Below are 354 nucleotides of genomic sequence, written 5' to 3'. Positions count from 1 at the left end.
ACATTTCCCGGCCAATACTTACATGCAGGACAACCAGGACTGAATTTCGCACGGCAGGAGAGTTACAGAGGGTCAGAATGAATCGGACGGTGCTCCAGATGCGGAGGATGATAAAGATGACAGGGATGAGAATCAACTTCTTATCTGCTATGGAAGTCCGGGGCTGAAATGCAGGTGCTCTTGAGAGAATGGGGCGGTACTCTGAGAGAGCTGCGTGCTTCCGTGGAGGGTGGGAGGGAGACAAAAACATGAACAAAAAGCTACATGCATTGAACACTGAGCTCCAGGGATTCTTTCCAAAGCAAACTACATTTTTGTGTCTTGTGGGAAGTCAAGAGGGACACAGCTAGGAGC

At 49.4% G+C, this 354-nt stretch overlaps 1 protein-coding gene across 1 annotated transcript in view; it reads right to left on the bottom strand.

The window, feature by feature from the left end:
- Nucleotides 1-22: 22 nt before the first annotated feature.
- GPR157 (G protein-coupled receptor 157) overlaps nucleotides 23-354 on the bottom strand; it is a gene marked incomplete at both ends in the record, with an annotated part of 8,741 nt that continues 8,409 nt past the window's right edge. The window contains one exon of the mRNA XM_010132707.1: nucleotides 23-217. Coding sequence (XP_010131009.1) covers nucleotides 23-217 — 195 coding nt within the window. The remainder of the gene's footprint in view (nucleotides 218-354) is intronic.

This window comes from Buceros rhinoceros, unplaced genomic scaffold, assembly GCF_000710305.1.
Source record: "Buceros rhinoceros silvestris isolate BGI_N320 unplaced genomic scaffold, ASM71030v1 scaffold45763, whole genome shotgun sequence".
NCBI classification, from domain to species: domain Eukaryota; kingdom Metazoa; phylum Chordata; class Aves; order Bucerotiformes; family Bucerotidae; genus Buceros; species Buceros rhinoceros.
The sequence above is the reverse complement of the archived record's forward strand: the minus strand, read 5'-3'. Positions and strand labels throughout refer to the sequence as shown.